Source organism: Crotalus tigris, unplaced genomic scaffold, assembly GCF_016545835.1.
Source record: "Crotalus tigris isolate CLP2741 ecotype Arizona unplaced genomic scaffold, ASM1654583v1 scf7180000019794.865796, whole genome shotgun sequence".
NCBI classification, from domain to species: Eukaryota; Metazoa; Chordata; class Lepidosauria; order Squamata; family Viperidae; genus Crotalus; species Crotalus tigris.
The window spans coordinates 170,518-193,215 of NW_024097714.1; the positions used below are offsets into that span (position 1 = coordinate 170,518).

The 22,698-nt window shown below is 36.0% G+C and overlaps 1 protein-coding gene across 4 annotated transcripts in view; it reads left to right on the forward strand.

Moving 5' to 3' along the window:
* Window positions 1-19,338, forward strand: part of CUNH3orf20 (chromosome unknown C3orf20 homolog) — a 62,145-nt gene extending 42,807 nt beyond the window's left edge. For 3 of the 4 annotated variants that reach the window (XM_039364553.1, XM_039364555.1, XM_039364556.1), the window contains 3 exons: window positions 147-289; window positions 12,668-12,715; window positions 16,340-19,338. In XM_039364553.1, coding sequence (XP_039220487.1) covers window positions 147-289; window positions 12,668-12,715; window positions 16,340-16,460 — 312 coding nt within the window. In that variant the 3' untranslated portion in view covers window positions 16,461-19,338. The remainder of the gene's footprint in view (window positions 1-146; window positions 290-12,667; window positions 12,716-16,339) is intronic. The other variant, XM_039364554.1, reaches the window with a different exon arrangement.
* The last annotated feature ends 3,360 nt before the right edge of the window (window positions 19,339-22,698 follow it).

Below are 22,698 nucleotides of genomic sequence, written 5' to 3' on the forward strand. Positions count from 1 at the left end.
GGGGTTTATGTCTGAGTGAAAACATTTAAAGCTCCAGTACAAAACAGGAAAAGGAAACCATTTGGTCCAAGTCTTCAAACTTAACCTTATTATTTTTTTGTTGCGAAGCATTTTTGTTCCTCTCTTTCCTGTCTGTTTGTCAACAGATGTATGCCGGAGGGAAGCTGCTATTTGGGAGCTCTGTTTTTAACGGATACAGCTACAGTAAGAAGGACCTGCTAAAACAGATCAACCAAGTTTGCCTTGACTGCAAAAGAGATCACTTCCTGCCACAGAGTTTCAAATTTAGGTAAAGCAAAAAATTAAGGAGAAGAGAAAAGTAAGAATGGGGAAGGGGAAGGCAATATCGTGCTGAGATGTACGTTTACAACATTAATTTGACAAGAATGTGTTGCAATGAAAAGATCGAAATTCCATAAACTCATTGAGTAAGTGACAATGAATAGAAGAGGAGGAGGGGGAGGGGGAGGAGGAGGAGGAGGAGGGGAATAACAGTAGTAGTAATTTGGTAATATATTCTTTCTTGATATGGTTAATGGTTTTAAAAAATGGTCTCTGAACACATTCAGAACTTAATTTATAAAAATATTCCTACTGTTACTTCTTGTATCATCTAATTGACAATTTCGTCAATCTTCTTCCCAGGCAGACTTCTTGAAGTGACCCCTTTATACTTTTTATATCTACTCTTGCTACCTTTCCCTTTGCATAGGGCAGTGTTTCTCAACCTTGACAATTTTAAGGCATGTGGACTTCAACTCCCAGAATTCCACAGCCAGCAATGCTGGCTGTGGAATTCTGGGAGTTGAAGTCCACATGCCTTAAAATTGTCAAGGTTGAGAAACACTGGCATAGGGAATAATAATTGCATTCTTATAGTCACAGGGAACAGAAACAATGATCATATACATTGTTTAAGGTATCCGACTAGAAAGCAGGAGACTGTGAGTTCTAGTCCTGCTTTAGCCATGAAAGTCACTCTCTCTTAGCCCAACCCACTTCATAGGGTTCTGGTTATGGGAAAAATAGGAGGAGGAAGATGTGTGGGATATGTTCACCACCTTGAGATATTTTAAAAATAAGGGCAAGATACAAATAAATAAATGAAAAGTAAAAAAAAAACAAGTTGCACAGTTCAACCAAAGAGAGAAGCAACCTAGAACTAAGGAGAAACTTCCAGTGGAACCACCTGCCTCCAGAAGCGGTGCATGCTCCAACACTGGAAGTTTTTTAAAAAGAAACTGGACAGTTTATATATAGTGATATATATAATAGTGATATAGTGATCTCATATACTAGGAAGTAGGTAGTTGCAGTGCTTTTTTTCTAAAAAAAAAAAAAAAGTGCCAGAACTCACACACATGTCATACAACCTGCCTTGCCTACCCTACAAGGTTCCATCCAAAAAAGGTGCTGAAACTCCGTTCTGGGTGTTCTGTGAGAAAAAAAACCCCTGGGTAGTTGTAAGCAGGACACACGGAACTCAGGAAAAAAGTTGCAGCTTGTGGGCATGAGGCTGTGAGTCATATGAGTTCTGTTCTGTTTTGTTTTAGTAGGATTTTGTTTTTACTAACTCTCTTTTGTGATTGTTATTACTGACTGAGTCAAAAATTCCAGGAATCAGTAAATTCTCTACTGATAACAAGATTCCTTAGTGTGAACTGGAGAAAAGAGGAAACATTTTATGTGTCACCGGAATTTGCTTGTGATTTTGCTAACATTTACTGATGGAGAACATCAAAATAACTAGGAAACCAGGAAGCATTTCAGTACCCTTGTTTGCAGCTATTCATTCTCTCTGTGCAGTAGTCTCAGTGCAAAAAAAAAAAAAAAAGTGGGGGGAGAGAGAATTGATGACTTTTCTTGTTGGTATTTTCCAAGGTCACAAGTTCTCAAGGCTTTTTAAATAAAAACTTTTAGGACTGAGAATCTGGGCTGGTTAACTTTTAAAAACAGATGCTACCAATCTGATCTTGTCTCTAAAAGTAATTTAAGCATTCAAATACCCCATATAGAGGTTAGAATGGTCTGGGCTATTTAACATGTAGTAGAGTTTGTAAATTTCCTTCTAGGCACTGTATCTGATGACCATTATCAAATGTTTTGACATTTTGGTTTGTAATGCTAATTTAAGAAGTGCCAGTTGAAGCATGGCAGGGGCCTCAGTTTAATATAGCACACACTAACATGGCATAGGCACTTCCAACCATGATTTAGCCTCAATTTGCCAGTTATCAGCTCAGGAGGAAATGCTGCAAACTATCCTTGTTGAGTTTCTTCTGAAGCACCAAGTTAATGAATTCAGTTTACAGAGCTGTAGGAAGAGGGAATGATTTTGAACTTAAATTGGAACAGGCTTTGTGTACAGAAGGGATCCTGGAGTCAAGCACTTGGCCTAAATTAGAGAGGACCATAAGTATCCATATCTATGTAGGGCAAAGAATGAATGAAGAGTTGTCAGCCATTTGGAAAATTTTGCAAAAAGGCTAAAACATATAAGGAACAGTTGCTGGAATTGGGTATGTCTAGTTTAATGAAGAGAAGGACGAGGGGGGACATGATAGCTGTGTCCCAATATCTCAGGGGCTGCCACAAAGAAGAGGGAGTCAAGCTATTTTCCAAAGCGCCTGAAGGCAGGACAAGAAGGAACGGGTGGAAACTAATCTAGGAGAGAAGCAACCTAAAACTAAGGAGAAACTTCCTGACAGTTAGAACAATTAACCAGTGGAACAACCTGCCTCCAGAAGCAGTGAATGCTCCAACACTGGAAGTTTTTAAGAAGAGACTGGACAGCCATGTGTCTGAAATGATATAGGATTTCCTGGCTGAGCAGGGGGTTGGACTAGATGATCTCCAAGGTCCCTTCCAACTTTATTATTATTATTATTATTATTATATAGATGATTATTATCACTTGTGCTTCCTTCTTTGTAGAGGTACTAATGAGAAAGAACTGGCAATGGGAGAGCAATAGTGAATGACTTTCAGGATTTAAGTTAATGTTTTTGGAAGTTATTGCTTTTATTGAGCTGAGAATCAGAAATAACTTCAGCTATATGATCCATCAAAGGGAAGTATGTTAAGTTTCAAAACAAAAAACAAAACCCAAGAGGAGAAGAAAAAAAATCAGAGTAATCAATTAGCATCTTGTGAATCCTTCTGCATTAACATCCCCCTACTTATTCTAAGCTGAGAGTAATGGTCTCGGTTTGACCAGTGACTTTGAAGCACTGCTTTACAATGTGAGCTGCCTGAGATTCAGGGCAGGGCTCAGGCCTGATAGATAGGGAGCATTTGACATTGCAAAGGAATGCCAGAAAGCAGAAGAAAACAAAGTTCGTCCATTCAAAGGTCAGCAAGACCAGTCTTTCACATCTCCTTTCAGGAAAAGTTGAAGGTAGTTGAATCTGTTATAGAGAAGGCAGCTTTAAGAAATAAGTACCTTCCACATCTTGTCGTTTGCATAGACTATATTAAATGTTTCTGGTGCATAATTAATATCCTTGTTAAAACAAGGCAGATCACAGAAGTTAGAAGGAGATTCGCCCACAAGCATTTCATTGGAAATAAAATAGGAAAAACCAAAAGCTGTGACTAAATGATAAAAATGTTCAGATGTCATCCTGTAAGTTATTCCATTTTATTCCTCTCTTCCCAGGTTTTCAATTTCCCTCAAATTGACGGAAGTGGTTTTTTTCACTTCTTACTTAACTGTGGGGTGTTTTGGTATATTTTTTTCTTATTAAGGGTTTCCATCCCAATACAATGTTCTGTATAAACCTCCTTATGACTACATCAAGATCCATACATACTACTAGAATATTGAATATGGATGTTTATATAGTCCTTCCTTTTAACCTTTAAAGACACATTTCAGATCCATAGCTCTAGGATGGGGTAGGCAACCTTGACTTCAGCTCCCAGAATTCCTAAGCCAGGGAGTTGAAGTCCATGAGTCATAAAAGAGCCAAGGTTGCCTACCCCTCCTCTAGGATAATATAGGTTTCCCAATTGCAATCTCACAATAATCATTGTAGCTAAATGAGCTATCAGAAACTGCAGTGAACCTAGTTGTTTCTAATTTGCAGCTAATATAAAACTTTAAAAGAGAATTCAGTTACATATTCCTAATTTATATTTACATAATCATTATATTTACTTGATTGATTGACCATATTTTGGAATTTCTGCATGAATAAGAAACGGAGTAATTTCACTGAATCCTTTTTTTAAAAAATGTCTTGTTCAATATTTAAATGGTAGCTCAAGTTGCAGATATAGATGCACTCATACTAATTTTTTTAATTGTTCACGAAAGCGAATCTTTGAAAGTCTTCACTGTTGGGCATATTATAGTCTACCTATAATGCTATTTTTCATGTTTTCAGGATTATAGTTCAATTCTTAGACAGTATTGAATAGCAAATTGGATATTATATTTCTCTTCAATAGATAAAAATAGTGATATGAGGTGCTGTCCTTCACTTGACCATACTGTAATCTATGAGAGAGAGGTGGAGGTGGTGGGGAGAGAGAGAGAGAAACTAGGGGATTTCAGGCTAGTATTAATATGACAATGCATTTTTTAGGGAACCGATTGTATGTTTAGCAGTATTCAAAACTGCTAGCAGTATTTGGAATGTAGAACATTTGTATGATCTAAGACATTTTGCTTTGATTTTATGTAGGTGGATGCTAGCAAGTCCACTAGAAATCTTTTAAAAATTAATTGTGGACTTCAAGAAAATGACAGCCTCAAATTGTCATAGAGTGAATATACCTTTTTGGTGTGCTGGAATTTAGCTTTTTTCTGTCTATGTAGAAAGAGATGTGTGTTTATAATATTAATTATTCTGGACAGCTGAATTAAAGAAACAAAATCACCTTGGTAATAGAAATTTAAATCCCCCAAAACCTAAGAATCTGGGCACATGTGGTATTTTTTTTGTTTGTGATGGATTATTTGCTGTGAATTTATTGTAAGTAATAATCCCAACTTTCTCTTCGTCTGCATAATCATTCAGAATAAATAATTGGAGAGCTGACATTCCTCATCCCTAAATTACATTCATGCTTCTGCAGTTGGTCAACATTTCTATCCATTGCTATGAATAACTGAGTGTGATGACACATGCTAGAATTTTGTTAATAAAAGCAAATAATGGAAGAAATGACAATATTGCTTGTAAATCTAGCCAGACCCAAGATATTTGGGTCTTTGTTGTGGGTAGTTTGGAGGTTGTTAAAATAAACTTTGACACAAATTCCTGCATAAGCCTAGTGTTTCTTAAAAAATGGGACAGCGTTTAAACTCTATGCTGCAATTACAGTATGAAAATCATAGCATTTGACACGAAAGCAAAACCACAAAGGCACTATGTATCATCTCTTTGCACCAGTTATGTTGCAAGCACCCAGGGCTGTAGAATTTTTTTATTTTGAAATTGTTTCCTTGCACCATGTCAGATCATATAGAGAACTGAGATGACAGACATCTGTTTTCTAATGATATAAATTAATGTTTGGTGGCATATAACTAAAGGAAATAATTGATTTTAAAAGGCAGCACACTTATTTTAAAATAGTAATATCAATATGGGGTGGGTGGAGATTCAAGCATAAAAGCCATTAGAACAATATTTGTGTCTCTAGTATTTAGTTGCTAGAATTCTGACTCAACTGTTTCAAAGGGATATTGGAATAATAACAGGGAATCAATCATAAATCAAATCAATTGAAACTTTTTCATAACTTAATATTCTGCATCTTGCACAGGCCTTTCAGTCACTGCAGAGAATTGTCATATCCTCCATAAATCTTTTTTTCAAAGCTACAAATGCCTAGATGCTTCAGTTCCTTGTTTTAAGATTTAGCTTCCACTCCACTTGCCATCTCTTCAAGTTTTCCAGGTTTCCTGGAGTTGTCTTGAAATATGGTGCCCAAAATTGATTATCATAACAATAACAATAATAGAGTTGGAAGGGACCTTTGAGGTCTTCTAGTCCAACCTGTTCAAGCAGGAAACCCTATACCATTTCAGATAAATGGTTGTCCAGTTTCTTCTTAAACACTTTCAGTGTTGGAGCATTCACAGCTTCTGGAGGCAGGTTGTTCCACTGATTAATTGTTCTAACTGTCAGGAAATTTCTCGTTAGTTCTAGGTTGCTTCTCTCCTTGGTTAGTTTCCATCCATTGCTTCTTGTCCTGCCCTCAGGTGCTTTGGAGAATAGCTTGACTCCCTCTTTTTTGTGGCAACCCCTGAGATATTGGAACACGGCCATCATGTCCCCCCTCATCCTTCTCTACATTAAACTAGACATACCCAATTCCAGCAACCACTCTCTATATATTTCAGCCTCCAGTCCCATGATCATCTTTGTTGCTCTTCTCTGTACTCTTTCTAGAGTCTCAATATCCCTTTTTATCGTGGTGACCAAAACTGGATGTTCAAGGTAGTATTTGATCAAAGTAAAACATGGTGGAGCCATGACTTCCCATAATTTAAAAATGATACTTGAAAATGAAAATATCATTTTCTTTTTTCGTAATCCCATCCCATCTCTTTAACCAATTTCATATCATTTTGAACTTTGTATGTACTGCACTTTTATCTAGAAGGTTATCCCACCTATTGTCACCTTTGATAATCATGCCCTTTATCCCTTTATCTACAACATTAAATTAAAATGGTGAAGAAAATTTGAACTTTGGACTAAAAGTATGAGACGTGATATTTTAATAAGTTTAAAATTAATTTAATAAGGAAGGTATGAACTGTTTTGAGTAGGGTTTTCAACTCTGTTACGTTCTCTATGTTCAATCTAAATACTTCACAAATCATAATGTCATTGTTTAGTTTGCCAAATGTTTTGGTGAAATTAAGATATATTATATCTGCATCATTCTCCCATTCTATTAAGGAAATTATCTAAGAAGAACAGATAATCTTTTTTTAACAAACCCATACTATACCAATTAGTAGTCAATGCACTAAATGTTTATGGAGATTCTCAGTCATCCAGATCATGGTTGTCCAAAAGGCGCTTTTTCAAGAGGCAACTGGACTTTCTTGTTTTTCTTTGAAGCAAAACGTCTTCAAAGAAAAACAAGAAAGTCCAGTTGTCTCTTGAAAAAAACACCCTTGGGACAATTAATGCAGTACTTTCAAACCACCTTATGAAAATCTATGTGTAACAAAAGTCCTGTGGCAGTATTATTTAAAAGGCAGTTCTAGGAAAAGGATTTTGAGCAGAAGAGTGATGTGTACATTTTTGCCTAAGAGAAAGAGAAGAGAAAGAGCCCTCATTTTTCAAATTCCATTCCTCCAGTTGCATACAGGTAATCCTCGGGTTATGACCACAACTGAGCCCAAAATTTCTGTTGCTAAGTGAGACAGTGGTTAGATGAGTTTTGTCCCATTTTACGAACTTTCTTGCTAGGTGCTAAGTGAATCACTGAAGTTCTTAAACTAATTTACTTGGTTGTTAAGTGAACCTGGCTTCCCCTTTGACTTTGTTTGTCAGAAGGTCACAAAAGGGGATCAAATGATCCTGAGACATTCTAACTGTCATAAATAAGAGTCAATTGCCAAGCGTCTGAATTTTGATCATGTGACCATGGGGACGCTGCAACAGTCATGTGAAAAATAGCCATAAGTCACCTTTTTCAATGTTGTTGTAACTTTGAATAGCCACTAAGCAAATGGCTGTAAGTTGTGGACTACCTGTACTTGAGCCTGTTTTGTTGACACAATAAACTAAATGTCTCAGCTCAGTGATGCACCTTGGATAAATATGATGCATATTTAACAGTTCCAGTAAATACTTTACAACTGCAACCTGCAATTAGGTAAGGGTTTAATTTACCTTTCCACTCCCAAATGCCTGAGAATGAAAAAGAAAGAGGCTAAAATAAGAGGAAATGACAAGATGGCATTGGGCCTTAACAAGAGAACTAACTGTGTTCAGATGGTCTTCATAATAGGCTCTGCTGATCACTTCATTAGACAAAGCCATAATCCCAGTCTACTATAATGAAGTTTTCGTGCTCACTTTATCCCTTTGAAATTAGTTTTCTTGCAAAACTCTGTTGCTTATCTTGAGGCAAGAAAAGAAAGTATTTAAGGAAAACTTTGATGGTTCGTGAACCTTGGATCTGACTTTATCGTCTTAGTTGTTCCATTTTTACAAGTCGTGTTGAATTTTTTTGATGCATCTTTCCCTTAATACTTTCTTTTCTGTGAAGAATATATCTTTCTAATACAAAGAACAGTAACAATACTGTTTCTATATTATGAATGATACAAGAAAGTTTCCAATGTAATATAAAGTAAATCCAGCACTATGGATTAACAGAGTTAAGTTTCATGTTACTAGAGTACTTACTCATTATTCTTTCACATCCAGCTTTGACAAAAAATGGGTTTTCTAGATAGAAATGTTTCTGTTTTGCAAATACTGTATTATGCCAAACAGTGGCTATACAGGGGAAAAGCCAGATAATGAGGTTAAAATGCTGTCTTTCAATCTGTGATCCAATATATCAGTTGCTGCCCTGGTTGCCAAGTCCACCTTGCCATAGTAAAGAGGCTAGCAAGTCAAGCTGTAATTACTGATTCAATATAGAGCAGGAATGCAATTGCTATATTCCATTATATTTCACCTCCCATCAAACACTGCCTGCCAGCAAAAAAACAAAGTGAATTTGGGGAAAGCTAGGTGAGTATTTGGGTGTTTGGAACAATAGGTATAGCCATCTGTTGCCTGTCTAATATTTGGCAGACATGGAACTTCTCTGCACCTGTGATGTGTCTGTTGGACTGTTTTCTGAATGTGGGTCTAGAAAAAGCATTAAATCCATGTCCCAAACATTCCATCTGATAGGTCACAGGCATAGAAAAAGAGTGAAGGGGCAGGGAGCTCCATCCTTCATGTCATCTATCCAGGGATAACAGAACTAGATCAGATGGCTGGCAGAACCTAGCTCTCTTTCCTGGTTGAAACAGATCTGTACAGCACGGAATAGTCTCACTTTGAAAAGTGACAAGGAGAAATAGGGGTAAAAACATCTCTCTTGTTGGGAGATGGAATAGTTCCATCTCTTGCAGTCGATATCTTCTGGGGGGGGGATAGCACTTCTGGTCAAACACTAATATAGACTTCATTTCAAATGGAATTAAAAACACCGGTTAAACCTTGAACTTGGAGGATGATTAGCAAAAAGTGGCCTAAAATCAAAAGCAAGTGGAGAATTTTAAATTCAGTTTTGATGAATCCAAACAGAGCGAGGAAATAGGCTGACTGTCACATGTTTTGAGTAGTGAGTGAGTAATTTTCTAAATAGTAAAATAATCCTAAGAAACAAGTGGAGACCAGGGAAGAAGATTACTGTAGTCAAAAAGGGAAAGAAGCAACAGTTTTAATTATAGGGTCTGTATGGAATGGTGGGTTCTTTCAATATTTAATATAAAAAAATAGATCACATTTTAAGGACTACAAATCTTAGGTTTTGGTTGGCCTTGACTTGATGTTTCATTTTTTGATGTCAATTTAATAAATAGTGAGGGTTCCTGGCATTTTAGTTTTCAGGTTTTTTTTTTTTAATGCACAATGGCCATAGATATCATGGCATTTGCTCTTTGTCATATAAACAAAGCCATTCCTTTTTCTTGAATGTTTGATTTTGTATATTTGAACAGATGTAGCTTGCTTCTGTATTCCTGATTAGACTGAATACCATGTGATACCTTTTGGCTTATTCATAATAATAGGTGTTTTTGTTAAGGAATGCTTGGTGAGACATGATGATGATGATGATGATGATGATGATGTGTGCACATACAAACACACATAAAAATACAAATCCGGTTAAAAGTGAAGGAACCTGAGAAACACTAGGAAAAAGATACTTTTTCCTCTTACAAATTCATCTCACTATAGTACAAACAGACAGAGAAATCTGGAGTCTTTTATTCCTTTTATTGTTGATGACCTGCTCAGCGAGAGCCAAGTTCATGCTGGTAAAATTCAAAACTGAATGTTTGTGTCAACTTCTGTCTCAAAACCACATGAATAAAGAGCAAAATACCATGCTTTTATTGCTAGGATGTATTTGCTGCTATAGCCATAACTTCACTTAACAAAGCATCCAATAAGCTGGCCTTTGCAAAAGGCATTTTCCTTTCTATAGCAAGGCCCCCCGAGCTTTGGAGAAAGATGGGTCATAGGAGTGAATTACTTTGCTGACCCCCTGGGATTTGTTCTGGTCCTTATCTGGCCGAACTGTAAACTAAATCTTCCTTAGATTTTGTGCAGGGATAAGAAATTGATGGTGTCTCTTTAGATCAAGATGCAATCCCTCTACTTTCATTCATTCAATGCAGTCACAGAGGCACAGGTCTGAAGGGAAAAAAGAGTCTTGACTGTACTGTCTCCATTTTAATTGGGAAATAGCAAATACAAGGATAACCAAAAATTCTGCTATGTCCGTGTATTTTTAACCTGTGGCTAGAATGATGGTAGATAATAGTTTCTATGTTAACTTTTCCCTGATCAGAATTAGCTGAATGAATTCAAAGAAGCAGTAGCCACCCTAAGCTAGCTGCCCTAGCAAACCATGCAATTGGTATCCCAATCACCACAAAAGTTGTAGCTTTTTTTATTTGTTTTTTTTTCCTAAAATTTGGTGTTCTACTTCACTCGCTGCCCTATGCAGCTCACCTAGTTTGCTGATATGGATAGATCACCCTAACAACAACAACAACAATAAAAAACCCACCTTATTTATGGTGTTCACATCTGCTTGGAAAAGAAAATTTCAATGACTTTCTGAACAAATGATATGCTGAACAAAAATCTGACCTGCTCTGCAACCTTCACATCTGCAGGAAATATATCCTTTGTTGGATATGACCATCCCATTTCATAACTACATGTAACTAAACTTTGCAAAAAAAATGCTTTGCTGGTTTGAGCCAAAGGCCCATCATCAACTAAGTCAGGGGTCTTCCAACTTGCCCTTTTATGACTTGTGGACTTCAACTCCCAGAATTTTTCAGCCAGTGCCTGGCTGAGGAATTCTGGGAGTTGAAGTCCACAAGTCATAAAAGGGCCAAGTTGGAAGATCCCTGAACTAAGTGATCACCAAGGTTCATTTTAACTCCTGCATTCTCTGACTCTAAATTGGGGATTGGCAGTCTTTTCAAGCATCAGCATACAATTCCATGTCATGATGCAGGTGTGCAGATACCATGCACATCTTCACACATGAGATAGAAAACTGCATCCACTTTTATGTGAAGCCCTCAGAATTTCACAAAACAGGTCAACAGTTTGTGAGATTTTTAGAATTCCCAAACTAAAGAAAACTTGAAATTTTCTTTGGAAGTTATAAACTTTTGACTCTTAGCAATCCAGGTTCTGTGTTTCTGTCTCTGGGATAGAAGGGAACCAAGCAACAATGTATTATCATTCATCACTAGCTAATTAAAATAGTCTTTACTGTAGATCATCTATTTCCTACTCCTTGTGTTAATTGAATTTTCAGATTAAAAAATAATTAAGTGATCAAGCCATGAAATCTTTAGCAGGTGAGGTAGGGCTTTCATAAATGCTCTGCTAAAATTATTCAACTTTTTGTAGAGGTGGTTTCTGCATCTCTTGGCACTTAAAAGCAGTACAGGTAATTTGAATAATGGATACATATTATTTAATGCTGAAGTTATCATGGGAGTGTGCAGAGTAGGATAGTGATTCAGTTGTTGGGTTTGAGTTCAAATCTCTATTCCTCAACTATGGAATTGAGTGGGCATTCATGTGATTCAATCTAATGTAATTTGCAGCATTGTTGTGAGGATAAAATGGAGATAGGAGTGGAATAAAACACAATATTAATGTCCCATAAGCTAACTTTCTTCTAAGGACCTTAATTTGTTTTCATACTTTTATAAGATAGGATAAGTTAAGAAAAATGACATCTGTCACTCACTGTGTTCTGTAGTCAAGTAAGTCCTTGGATTTGGGATTCCAGTCTAGCATTCTCATTGCTGCAACATGACTCTAAGTTTCATAAATATAATACTACAACTGATAAAATGTTGGTGGGCTATGTGTGAAAGAGTTTGATAGCAAGAAAGCACAATTAAATCATTTCCTACAAAAATACCCCTACGTGCATTAATGTTCAAAGTTTTCATTCTCTTCCTCTTGATGTATATGTACTTATGGTATCCATAACAATGGGGATGGAGGGGTGAGCACATTTTCTGTCCCTTGCCCTTTCTTTGAGGCTGCTTGGGCTGTCTGATCTAAAGTGACTGTCCACAGTTGACAGTGGACTTGAATTTAGATCTCCCTAGTCCTAAATAAAAGGCTTGAACCGATGGTATCCCCAGGGATGGCAAGGGGTATAATGGTGCCAGAACATCGGGTGCTGTAATGCTGTACGTCCCAGTCCTTTTCCAATGATAAGAACCAAAAGGTGCTGCTGCCTTAACCACTCTGTCACACTGCAATCCAAGCTGATTTGTTTATGTATTCTTAGTTTGCACTATTTGTTTTAAGGTAAGATACGTAATCAGCGTTTGAGCAGTTCATTGCATATATGTATAATGGGTGGAACAAAATGACTTTACACGTTCCTCAAAAGAGATTTCTTTTTTTTTCTCCAGTCCCATTGCTGAACCTCCGAAGAAACCCTCTTACCAAAGTATAGAAAGGTCAGTGTGATTAAATAGCATGGCAAATTAGCTGTTATTATGGTATTGGCTGCGGCCACGGATTTTGTATACTGCTGAGACTAATCTGGACTGAAGTGGCTTATAAATTTATCAATACATAATATTGATAGATAAATATATAATATAAACATAGTGACTAACTAAAAAGATTGAGAGATTTTTATGAATATAGGTTTCTTGATAGCAAGAAGCCTATTGTCTTTCTAGTTCAGTATATGGTATTTTGATGGGCTGCAGTGGTTTTCAGGAACACTTTTTTTTTGCTCCATCTACCTCTTGAAACCTCTGGTGCTAGGAAAAAACATGCACATTTCATCTGTTTTTTTTTTTGAACAAGCCAGTAGGTTTTGAATTGGCTTTTAAAAAAAAGTAAAAAAAAGTAGAACAAGCATCACATTAGACAAGGCAGGTAATCAGATAATCTCCAGATTATTTTAGACCTTGACTCCTATTGGCACCTGCAGCAAGTGCAGTGGAAAAGGATTTGGAAGGTATAACCCAAAATATCTGGATGCATCAGCTTGCCTCTTCCTACGCTACACAGAAGAGAAGAGAAAAGGACCTAAATTGAAGTCTATAATGTAAAAGGATTCTAAAGGTCCTTTAGTTCTACAGTGTAGGGGTGGGTGGGTGGACTATTTTTATAGCAGCCTCCCCTTTTGTCTTTGTTGTTATTTACTACCTTTTAATTAATGACAATTGAGAAGATATTACGGCATTCCTTTTTTTAAAAAAAAAATCCACTTTACTTGGCTTACAAAGGGCTTTTTGAAAGCTTTCTGCCTTCAAACCATGGTTTTATCAGATTGATTTAGAGATATTTCCATGCTTTTTGGAAGAAATGAATTTAGGGCCAGTATAGAGCTAAATGGTTTATCTTTGTTGAAAAAGTAAATCAGGGGTCGAATTTTCTTAGGTTTTTTTTTTTTTAAGCAACTTTCCATATTTTTTTTCCTTATCTATCTTTTCCTTGTTTGTCCTTCCTGACTTTTCTGGTGAGTCATTTCAGTTTAATTCCAATGAAACTGACAATTAGATACAGAGAATCTGAAGATCACAGTACAGATGACAAAATCCAATCAATGTATTTAATACTGAATGTATATGTGGTGTTTCAGTAAACAGGACTGCCATAGTTGGCAAATTGTTGAGGTTGTTTAGGGGACAGGATAAAGGGTGAATCTTTTCAACGTACTAACTAGAGGGATCGAACAGCAATCATTCAAGTGGCTAAAAAGAAGATAAGATGCATCACATTCCCAGAGGTGTGTTTCTTTGAATCCATAACCAGTGACCAAATTGTAGCAAGCTGAATCAAATACTGCCTTTCCTGAGAAATCTCCTTGTACAGAGTCAATATAGCATGCATTGTAGAGCAGATGCTAAGTAAAAACAGTCATTTAAATTCACATCCTGTCTGAGAATTTCTTCCCCCAAAATTGACCCATCTTTTTTGAAACCAATAGGCTGGATGTACTTTCAAAGAAAAAATATTTTATTTTATTTTATTATTTTATTTTATTATTTTATTTTATTTTAATGTGTATGTATATGTTTTTAAATGTATATGCTGCCCAATTCTTTATAGAGTCATTCAGAATCATAAAAAAAATATCCAGATTCGATTCAAGGTGTTGATCATCGCTTTTAAAACCCTCTGTGGCAGAGGGGGAGAACGATGACATTTTTATGACTTGTGGACTTCAACTCCCAGAATTCCTGAGACAGCCATGTTTATTCCTACCTCACAAATTCTGGGAGTTGAAGTCCACAAGTCATAAAATGTCACTGTTCCCCACCCTGCTCTATGGCATGAGTCCAGGATATCTGAGGAACCACCTTTCCCCAAGGGCAGTGGTCCTCCCCACTCATTTTGACAGAAGGGGCCCACTGCAGACCCCATCCGGTATGGAATTTCAACTGGCAGGGTCTAAGACAGTGGTTCTCAACCTTTTTAATGCTGCGACACCCAACCGGTCATAAGTCGAGGACTACTCAACCGGTCGTAAGTCGAGAATGGGACTTTTGGCGGGCTCAGCAGGGCAGAGACAGCCTGGACAATTCCTACTGGCTTTTGAAAGCCAATAGAATTAGACTCTATTCAAGAAAGTCTATTCTATTGGCTTTCAAAAGCCAATAGAATAAAAGGGAGTGGCACAGCTAAGGAAAAGGGGGAAAAAATGGCAGACTGCGTTGTTTGGCGACCCCCGTGAAATGGTCGTTTGACCCCAAATGGGGTCCCGACCCACAGGTTGAGAACCACTGGTCTAAGAGAAGAGCCTTTTCTGCCACTTCTTATACTGTCACCTCAAACAGTGAGATGGGTGGCATATAAGATTTATAAATAAATAATGAATAATAAAAATATCCATAAAACTAAAACTAAACTGAATAGGTGAATGGTGAATAGTGTTCATGGCAATGAGAATATCCTTTGTTTAGGATACTGAATCAAAACATTCCAATTTGAAACACTAAATGTTTATGTTACATATGAAATACTACTTGAAAAGTTTCCAGGAGTATGGCCACAAGAAGTTATGGGAAGTTCAGAACAAGTCCATTTGCCTCCCTCAGAATTTTTCATAGAAATAAGTGATGCAGTAATCTTCAAAAATATTTTAATGCTTAAGTAATATAGTGCAGTGGTACCTGAAAGCTTGATCATTCCTGATCTAAAAATTGCTTTAGAAAGTATAATAATCTGGAACATACTGTATCCATAATTAGATTCTCAGAAATCAATTCTACTAAATTAATGGATTTTTTTCCAAGCTAAACATATAGAACTTGCCACTTAAACCTGCTGAGTGCCCTTTGAATATAGTGTCACTTGCACTTTCTAGCAAAACTGAGGTTATGCATTCATAATAAATTATGCAAATTAAATTTGTATCTACCTGCTTTTCATAATGCATTTTGCTGCTGAGACTTGTCTTCAGGTTTTTGCTACAAGGTGGCAGGTTGAGAACAAAAAAAGCAAGCATAAGAGGAGGGCAGGCATCTATTGAAAGAGGCTATCAAATAGGACAACATTGGCTTTTCATAAGCTTTAAAGAGCATTATTATCACTTGTTAACTGAAATTTAATCCAGCCAGCTTCTATTTTAAAAACATTTAACTGGTCATTGCTTATCTATTTTTCTAATTTTCTCTCTGTTTTTAAAACAAAATTTCTGTTTATTTATTTATTTTTTGAAAAAATATTGTGAAACTGTAGCTTGTATTTATGTCTTAGTTGTCATTTTACAATATCCATAGATTTAGGGAATTTCAGAGTTTCCTTCATTTCCTTCTTTTCTCCCTTCCCTTCCTCTTTAATACTCGGATATAATACATATTATTTTAATGTGGTTTCTTTCCCCCCTTGATGTTGTAAAATCTTTGCATGTCAGTGGATTGATCCCTGGAATGATCAGGAGAAGAAACTCTGGTACCTAATACAAAGCTCCACTAAGTTCCATACAGAGTTTGGTCTTTAAATGGATGCTGGTGTCCATATGAGAAAGATGAAACTGGAGCACTTATTAATTTTGTGATTATTTGTGACTTTGCCAACCAATCTACAATGCAAACTTCTCTTTCATTTTTCTCCATATTCAGTATTTATACTACCAATATTAAGGAATGTGAAGAAGAGCAAGAGCTTGTTGTTGAAGAGAAAATAGAAGTAGAAGAGAAGATAAAACGTGCTGGCCGTGGGAAGAAGAAAGCAAAGAAATAGTATAATGAGATTGGAAGGTGTTACTGTTATTTATTTCTTTGTTTGTTTAGCACATACATTTATGCTGGTCTGAATTTAATGCAGCTACAGATGTACAATACAGATATAGCCAAGTGGATCATATACATTACACAGCAAGGCATGTCTCAGAAGTATCTGCCTTATTATTATCAACCTTTCCATAAAGGAGCTTCTTTCTTTCCATAAAACATCATATCTTTCTGAAACATCTGGAGATCAGTTCCCAGCAAATTATGCAGATCCTAGCAAGAATCTCCTTACCTTGTTCTGCAGAAATAAAACATCTCAAGACTTTGGAAAGAAAACAAAATTTGTGGTCAGACTGTTGTGCAGGAAGCCTAGCAGGTTTGGTGAGTTGGTAGGGCAGAGAGGCATGAACAGCTAAGACAGGATACAGCAAACAAACAAATGAAATGAAGGACCATTAGAGATAATTGAAAATGGAATTAGTTAAATTATCATCATCATCATCATCATCACCATCATGGTATTTTATATGAGATCTTATGGGATTTCTAGCAACATATAGAAAGAATACCAATATTTTGATATATTAAGGGGTAGTTTTGCTTGAAGATTTAAGCATTTGACAGATGGATGTTTTTTTGTTTTAGTTTTTGGCACCCATAACCTCCTACCATGCAATGATGTCAACCACTTGTGCAAAATTACCATCCTTCCTCTTACATTGGTCTTCCAGCAATAAGCCATCATCTTTTCCAAAGCAATGTTTTCAAAATTGTGAAACACTGACATTTTTCAAGAGATCGGGTTAACATGGGGAAACATCTAGTAAAGAACAATACAGATGCTTAGAACAGAACTGCAGGAAAAAAAGAAAGTGGAATTCTGGCTGAAGTCTGAGACATTTACTGTATGCATTGGTATTTGCTATACTGAAAGTACAATTTTCATTTAGAATCTTAAAATCCCCTGCTCATTTGTGGACATCTATAGCCTCCTATACATCATGTGTCAGCAGCTGTCCTTATCCTAACCATAAGTAGTACTGACTAAGGCTGATGGGAGTTGAACAATATTTGGAAGGCCACAATGCTGCATCCCTGTCTAAGATAGAAGGCTAGATTTGACAGGAGACCTGGACTCAACTGTGACATCCAATGGAGACCTTGCATTACTATCTGATAATAAAATGAGATTATGACTCCTGCCACCTTAAACAAGTATATAGTGTAAGAAATCTATGGTAAAGTACATATGTGATAAATATATAATCTGATATTGGCTGCTGTGTATGTTCAATTTCTCCTCCATATAACATTTCTCTTTAACAATACCATAATAGCATGCAAAATATCATAGACTGAATTTACTCTTTATGTAGCAATGTCTCTAGAATTTCAAAGGGTCTTAATGTGTTTATCCAAATCCTTTGATCAATGTTGGTATCTTAACCATCAGAAACAATGGATATACATGAAGTTATTTGATTGGCAATTTTAGCTATCAAGCTACATTTAGTCAAACTAATTTATTACTAGGGAAAATGTTCATTGAAGTTGAAGAGATCATGACCTCATATTAACAATAGATTGAATTTTTTAGAGATTAACTGAAGTCAGATTTAGCGAATTTAGTAAGAAGCGTGTATACCAAGTTATCCAGAAAGGGGTAGGGCAGTTTTAGTATCTTCTTAACCTGAATGTGCTAAAGAGTTTTTCTGATTAAAAATCTCTAGTATAAATTCAAAGAGAAAGGTATAGTTTATGTTACAACTGATTCACTATGCTTCCAAAACCACCCAGAGTCACTTAGTTGAGTTGGGTGGGTATAGAAACTGAATAAATAATCAAAAGAACTTAGTTTTTGGAAAGAAACATTTCATCTTTAGTATGTTCTACAATTAAGATGATTATTTGCACAATGACATTACTTGCAAAAATGATAGTCAGAAAAATAATTTCTTATAATATTTCAATTTAATTACATTCACATTTTCTGTTATGTTTATGGTAAATTAGTATGGTTATGAAAACTTTTTTCCCCAAACACTAGAGATTTGTGTGCTTGTGTATAGGGGGTTGTTGGGTTTTCTATTTTGTTTTTCAGTTCGTCATCTTTCAATAAAGCAAGCAAGTGTTGGATCTAATAACTCTGAAACCAAATGTCCCCTAGAGGTTGTAATAAATTAATATGGGTCTGAAAATTACCAGAGTTAAAGTGACATTTTATTAGACTTGTTTTCTGTCTTCCCCTAGACAGGCACATTCTCATTATCTAGAAAACACCGCATGAATTTGACATGTGAATTCTGTAAAGAAATAAAATTAGCAAGAAGACTATGTGGCTGAATTAGATCATAGGAGAATATGTATGGTTGCTTTATTTTGCATTGCTTTCTCTTAGAAGCCCATCATCAAATCCTACAGACTAAGACATGCTTGATGGCAATACTAGAATGATCTTGCTAAAGCAGATTATTATTAGAAGGCCATTGTAGTGTGTGGGTTAGGGGGCTGATCAGGGAAGACCTAAACGCAAATCCTCACTCAGCCACAAAGTTTTGGAAGATTTTGAGCCAGTCATTATCTTCCACCATGAGCTAAATATAAAGGGCTGTTGTGAGAGAAAAATAGAAGAATAATGCTATGTATACAAAATAAAATACAACAATTTATCAATCATGAGTTTTGGTCATCCAGATATTTCTGAAACATCAGTTATGCTATATCATCACTCAATTTCCAAAAATATTATACAGAGATTATAAAAAATTATTTAAAAGTTCATATATTAAATCATAAACCATGATAAACAAACCACAATGGATAGATTCATGAAAATATACAAAGTCAGAAGTGAACTACATATTGTTTAATAAATATTAATAAACGTAAAATGTTTAATAATAACTCTGTGTCCTCTGGACTTGTTTTCCATCATTAACCAACTGGGAGGAAGTTGCCACCACATAAACTGAGATTTGTGTCAAGTTTCTCCTGTTCATAAATGGCAAATTTACACACCTGTATGCTCAGATTGGGTGGGGAGCTGTCCATGGTGGAACATGCTTGAAATCTTAGCCTCAATTGATCCTGCCAACTAGCTGCTGCTTTGTGCACTTTGTAGCTTTCATCAGTTGTAGCATGCCTGCCTACCTGCCTGGTAGATCCAGTCCTTAGTGGAGAACATACTATATATACTTGCAGATAAGCAAACCCTCAATTTTTAAATCAAAATAGCAAGAAAATGCAATACTTGCAGACAAGCCAACCCTCAAAATGTTTGTATGTTTTAATTTTTACAATTGGCTTATCTTTGGGGTTTGCTTATCTACAGATAGGCTTATCCACAAGTATATGTGGGATATACAGGTACTTTTAAAAAGCTGAGGGAAAACTCAACTGTATATACTCGCTGGTAAGCCCGTTTGTGGATAAGATTACCCACTTGGGGGGTGTATTTTGGCATCTACAATTCACAGTTTATCCATGAGTATATACAGTAACAAAAAATTATGCTATCAAAGATAAACAGCTCATTTTAAAAGGTTTCCAATGAACAGAAAATGCTTCATGAACCCATGGGATGAATGTGAAAGAAATGGCATTACTTTTTTTCCCATATGATGCTATTTGGGAAGGGGGGACAGAATATATTAACCATGGCAGGGGCATGTCACATCTCTTTTCCCAAACAGGGACTTCTGCAACCTGTTCTACCTGGTAATTTACTCTTTGTAATTGGGATGTCATTCTGGCAGAAAGATTGTAACTTACTACCTCAGCATTCCAAATCCATCTGGATCTTGGCCTGGCCATATGTTTTCTGCAAAGACAGCATGAATTAATTCATTAAAAAGTCTTTGGTGTATAACTAATTTTAGCCCTCATTTCTAACAACTGAAAAATCATCTAAAAGATGTTTGCTGAATTGATGCAAGTGAAACTTGGAAACAAAAAGTGGAATTTGTTTATTTGTTTGTTTTAGCTGCTGGATAACCAACTATGTCTTCTTTAAAATTCTTTTTCCAAATGTTTACCTTCTGAAGGTCTTGCTTTCCCCTCTGGCAGCTAGTGTTTTTCTTCTCAGTGCACAAAACATCATTTTGCCTACCTTTTGTTATTAACCATTCTCAAATCAACATTATGGAGGAATTTCAATGGGATGGATTCACATATCATTCTAAACTACCATTATTTTAGACTTTGGAATGAGCCACTATATGCAGTTTGCTCCTGCTAGAATCAAACAGTCAGAACAAATGCAAAATCAAATGAAATGCAGCAGAATGTGACAATCCTGCTAATGAATTAAAAAAACTTATTCAGTTAAACCCAAGCTCAAACATTGTGCCTGAGATATGAATTCATTGTAGAGGTTTCCTACCTCTAAAGTAAATCTATTTAATTATTTCTTTCACTCTGGGTGATAAATTTGAAATAGGGACATGGCAAATTCCAAAGAATCCATATTAAACTTACCCCATACATATTTTCCTAGCAGTCACTTTCCCTCATCCAATTACTGTAGGCTATTCTTCCTCCTTGACTTTCTTCCAGAATTATGTGGGAAGCAGAAACCTTTCCTGAGCCACCTATGACATACCAACAGGAAGTTATCCAGCAGGAATTCTTTCTTCTGAAAAAGAATATTATATTAAAATTTCTAAATTAACTAGTGAGAAAAATTGCCCCCCTTTTTCCTATCAGTTCTCATTCACCCTGATGAAAAAGAAGAGTTCACCTTTCTTTCAAAGCAGAGCATTTCAGTTGCATTCCCACTGGTGCAGTGGTATGTTCTTATTTATTTATTTGGCTGCCCATCTTACAACAGGGTGACTCTGAATGGCTTACAATATTAAAAAGATAAAACTATATAAATATCATACTATAAACGTTTGTTGTTGCTGTTGTTAGTTGTGAAGTCGTGTCTGACCCATCATGACCTCATGGACAACATTCCTCTAGGCCTTCCTGTCCTCTACCATTTTCTGGAGTCCATTTAAGTTCACACCTACTGCTTCATAAATATACAAAATGCAAAAAAAAAGATCAATCCAATTCAATTAAATAATTAATTCTTGGATTTAGTTTTAAGATTATCAAGAGGGATGAGTATGCATGTAAGCTAATACCTTCTCTTTCACTGTATAAGCATTTCTCTACTATATCCGTCCTTCTTGCTTCCCATACTTCATTTAAATCCCATGTAAAGTAAAGGCATCAGGAAAGAATTCATCCATTGAGTTTTCTCAAAATAAATGTTGTGGGCAGCCAGAGTGGCTTCAGAGTGAAGAACAGATGTGTGGTAAGAAGCTAAAAAGATCCTTAAAAAAAGTTCTACTGTAATTCCAAAGGAGCTTGATAATACTTGTTAAACAAAAAATTCTGTCACATAGAAATTTAATTTTTGGAAAGTTGTAGGAAAGATCTTCCCATATTCTATTGTACGGAGAACTTCATTATAGCCTGAGATCTCTCTCTCTCTCTCTCTCTCTCTCTCTCTGTGTGTGTGTGTGTGTGTGATAAAAAATAAAATGCTGAGGTAACTTGTTTAAAGTGTGAATCAGTGTCACCTGTAGAATCATAAAATTCCATCATTAAAATTAACTTTATCTATTTTCTCTTACATTCATTCATTCGCTCACTCATTCAATTTCTATAGTTGCCCAAACAACCAGGTGACTCTGGGTGGCTTACCATTCTAAATTTTTAAAACAAATAAAACAATTTAAAAGATATTAAAACAATAAAAACATTCACAAAATAAGTAAATTAAGTAAGTCTAAATCTGAACTTTAAGTACACATTTTTAAATACACTGTTTTCCAATGTGTATTGATATTAGAACATGACAATGAGGTTTTTTAAAGGCATTTCTCCTTTTTTTGCCAACTCTGTAAATCGCATCTGGAACACATCTGTAATGTTTGAGAAAGTGACTTACATACTGGGGCAACAGAGCTCTGGGCTTCTTGGCATCTGTCGCAAAGCTGACAGACCAAGGCTATTTATTCATGCATGTTAAAATAAAGAGGCAAGCAACTACTATGGTTCAAGGGCAATAATGCTTAAGTGATGGATGATCCAAGTGAGGCTGGAGACATTAACCCAATAGAAAAAGATTTGGTGAACAATGACTCCTCATCTGTATATGTAGAATCATGTGACTCGAAGGTACAAAAAGGAATAAAAAGATTTACTGGATGCAATAAGATCGGATGAGATGGGGTGGGGAGACACAAAACCGCCAC